The 2303-nt window shown below is 43.3% G+C and overlaps 1 protein-coding gene across 1 annotated transcript; it reads left to right on the top strand.

Moving 5' to 3' along the window:
- Positions 1 to 241: 241 nt before the first annotated feature.
- Positions 242 to 1949, top strand: LOC149180071 (uncharacterized). Its single transcript, XM_089413756.1, has 2 exons — positions 242 to 1115; positions 1462 to 1949. The coding sequence occupies exons 1-2, from the start codon at positions 242 to 244 to the stop codon at positions 1947 to 1949; spliced, it is 1362 nt and encodes a 453-aa protein (XP_089269882.1).
- Positions 1950 to 2303: the final 354 nt, after the last annotated feature.

Below are 2303 nucleotides of genomic sequence, written 5' to 3'. Positions count from 1 at the left end.
CTCTTTCCTGCTTCTTGGGTTAGAGACAAAAATGTGAATTCTCCATAGTAGTGTTTCGGATCACAAACCCATCAGCCTAGAGTTGTTGGCTCCCAAGGATCTGGGGCCCATCCCTTTCAGATTCAGCTCTCTATGGACCAAAGAGGCAGATTTCATGCAAAGGGTCAAAGATTGCTGGAAAGAGCCAGTCAGAGGCTCTCCCTTCTTTATTTGGGAGGAAAAACTGCGCAGAGTTAAAAGAATGCTAAAAGGATGGGTTAAGACCTTGCCAAACCCCGCTGTGGATAGAAAATTAATTCAAAGTGAGCTTGAAAAACAACACCTCCACCTAGAAACTGCCGAAATTACCAAAGAAGAGCTGGATAAAGAATCACAGCTACAACAAAAGTTCCATAAGGCGTGTCTGGCAGAAGAAGAATTCTGGAGACTAAAATCAAGAAGTCTATGGCTCAAAGCTGGGGACCGAAACTCTTCTTTTTTCCACAAGCAGGCTCAAGCCAGGAAATGCCGAAATTCTATATCAGAAATCAAAAAAGAAAATTGCACTTTAAAAGATTTTGACAGCATTAAAAAAGCAGCTTCAGCTCATTTTGAGAATATGTACAGTGAGGGTGTTGAACCTGGCCAAAATGACAATCTGCTAGATGTTGTTCCTAAACTCATCTCAGTGAAAATAAACCAAGTTCTGGAAGGTAAAATCACCAAATATGAAGTCAAGGAAGCACTCTTTGCAATGGAGCCAGATAAAGCCCCGGGCCCAGATGGTTTCACGCCCAGGTTTCTTCAGATGTGTTGGCAGATAGTTGAGAAGGACCTCTTCAAAATGATCCAGAAGTCCCAAGAGTGCCAAAAAATTGGGGGCTGCACAAATTCAGCGTTCCTTGCCCTCATACCAAAAGAGAAAGGAGAAAACACATTTAATAGATTTCGACCTATATCCCTATGCAACATTGGATATAAAGTGATTACCACGGTTATAGCAAACAGGTTGAAGAAAATCCTCCCCAAAATCATCCCGAAAAATCAAGGAGTATTTATACATGACACGCAGCTAGTAGATAATTTTATCCTAGTCCAAGACGCGATCCATTCCAGTCTCCGTCGAAAAGAAAAAGGTATGGTTATTAAACTTGACTTAGCAAATGCTTTAGATCGTGTAAAACATAGGTTTTTGTTTGTTGTGCTACACAAGCTAGGCTTCGGTCAAACTTTCATCAAGTGGATCAAAGCATGTATCTTGGAACCCTGGATTGCACCATTAGTAAATCGCAGAGCAGCAAATTCTTCAAAGCTTCTAGAGGGCTGAGGCAGGGGTGCCCCTTCTCTTTGTGCTGCAGGCCTCTACCCTCAGTTTCTATCTAAACAAGAAACAACAAGATCAAGACTTAAAGGGACTATGCATTGCAAGAGGGATCAAGAGCATTAACCATGCCCTTTTCGTTGATGATACCATGTTATTAGGGGCTGCAACTCAAATGTTTGCAAATAAATTCAAAGAAATATTGGAGGACTACTGCCAAGCATCAGGCAGTGAATTAAACAGGGGTAAGTGCCACGTCCTCTGCTGGAACATATCAGCTGTTGCGGCAAATTCCATAGCCAGGTGTCTAGGCTTTGTAGCCTCAACAACCTGGACCTCTTTTAAGTACCTTGGGCTGCCCATATTCCATAAGAGGGCTATGAACAAAGATTGGCTCCCCCAGATTGAAAAATTCAAGGCAAAAATGCTGGCCTGGGGATCCTCCTGGCTCAACATTGCCGGAAAGTCAGTCCTTATCAAATCAGTACTAAGCAGTCTACCACTTTTCCAATTCTCTGTTCTCTTGGTGCCAGTAGGAATCATTAAGAGGATGGAGGAGCAAATTAGAAATTTTCTCTGGAAAGGAGGCAAACAGAATGAAAAGAGAATTCCCCTGGTTAATTGGGAAATTGTCTCCAGGCCATTGTAGGAGGGAGGACTAAATTTCAGGGACTTAAACATGCAAAATTTAGCAATGGGAGCCAAGCTGATATGGAGGATCATTGCTCCAAAGCCAGGCTGGGTGCAACGGGCGTTGTGGAGGAAATACTTCAGAGGGAAGAGACTGAGGTGCCTGGAGCATCCAAAAGAGCTCAACAGGACCCCTCTCAGCGCCTTAATCATGAAAGTGGGGCCACGCATTAGAGAAAACGCACACTGGGTGCCAGGGAACAGCAAAAAAATCAAGCTATGGCATGATAGCATCATGGGCAGACCTCTACTAGCAAACTCAAATCTTGGGAATGATCTGAAAGATTGGATGGATGCAGCTAACATTACCACA

The sequence above is a fragment of the Pinus tabuliformis genome, chromosome 3_2 (genome assembly GCF_031772625.1).
Source record: "Pinus tabuliformis cultivar Carrire ecotype Pingquan chromosome 3_2, CPIR1, whole genome shotgun sequence".
NCBI lineage: Eukaryota > Viridiplantae > Streptophyta > Pinopsida > Pinales > Pinaceae > Pinus > Pinus tabuliformis.
This window is presented reverse-complemented; position numbering and strand designations above follow the sequence as displayed.

Excerpts from the sequence above, each read along its gene's own strand:
- LOC149180071 (XM_089413756.1), top strand. The coding sequence starts at position 242 with ATGCTAAAAGGATGGGTTAAGACCTTGCCAAACCCCGCTGTGGATAGA. Across the intron at positions 1,116-1,461 it reads TCTCCGTCGAAAAGAAAAAG|GGGCTGCAACTCAAATGTTT; the intron begins GTATGGTTATTA and ends CCATGTTATTAG.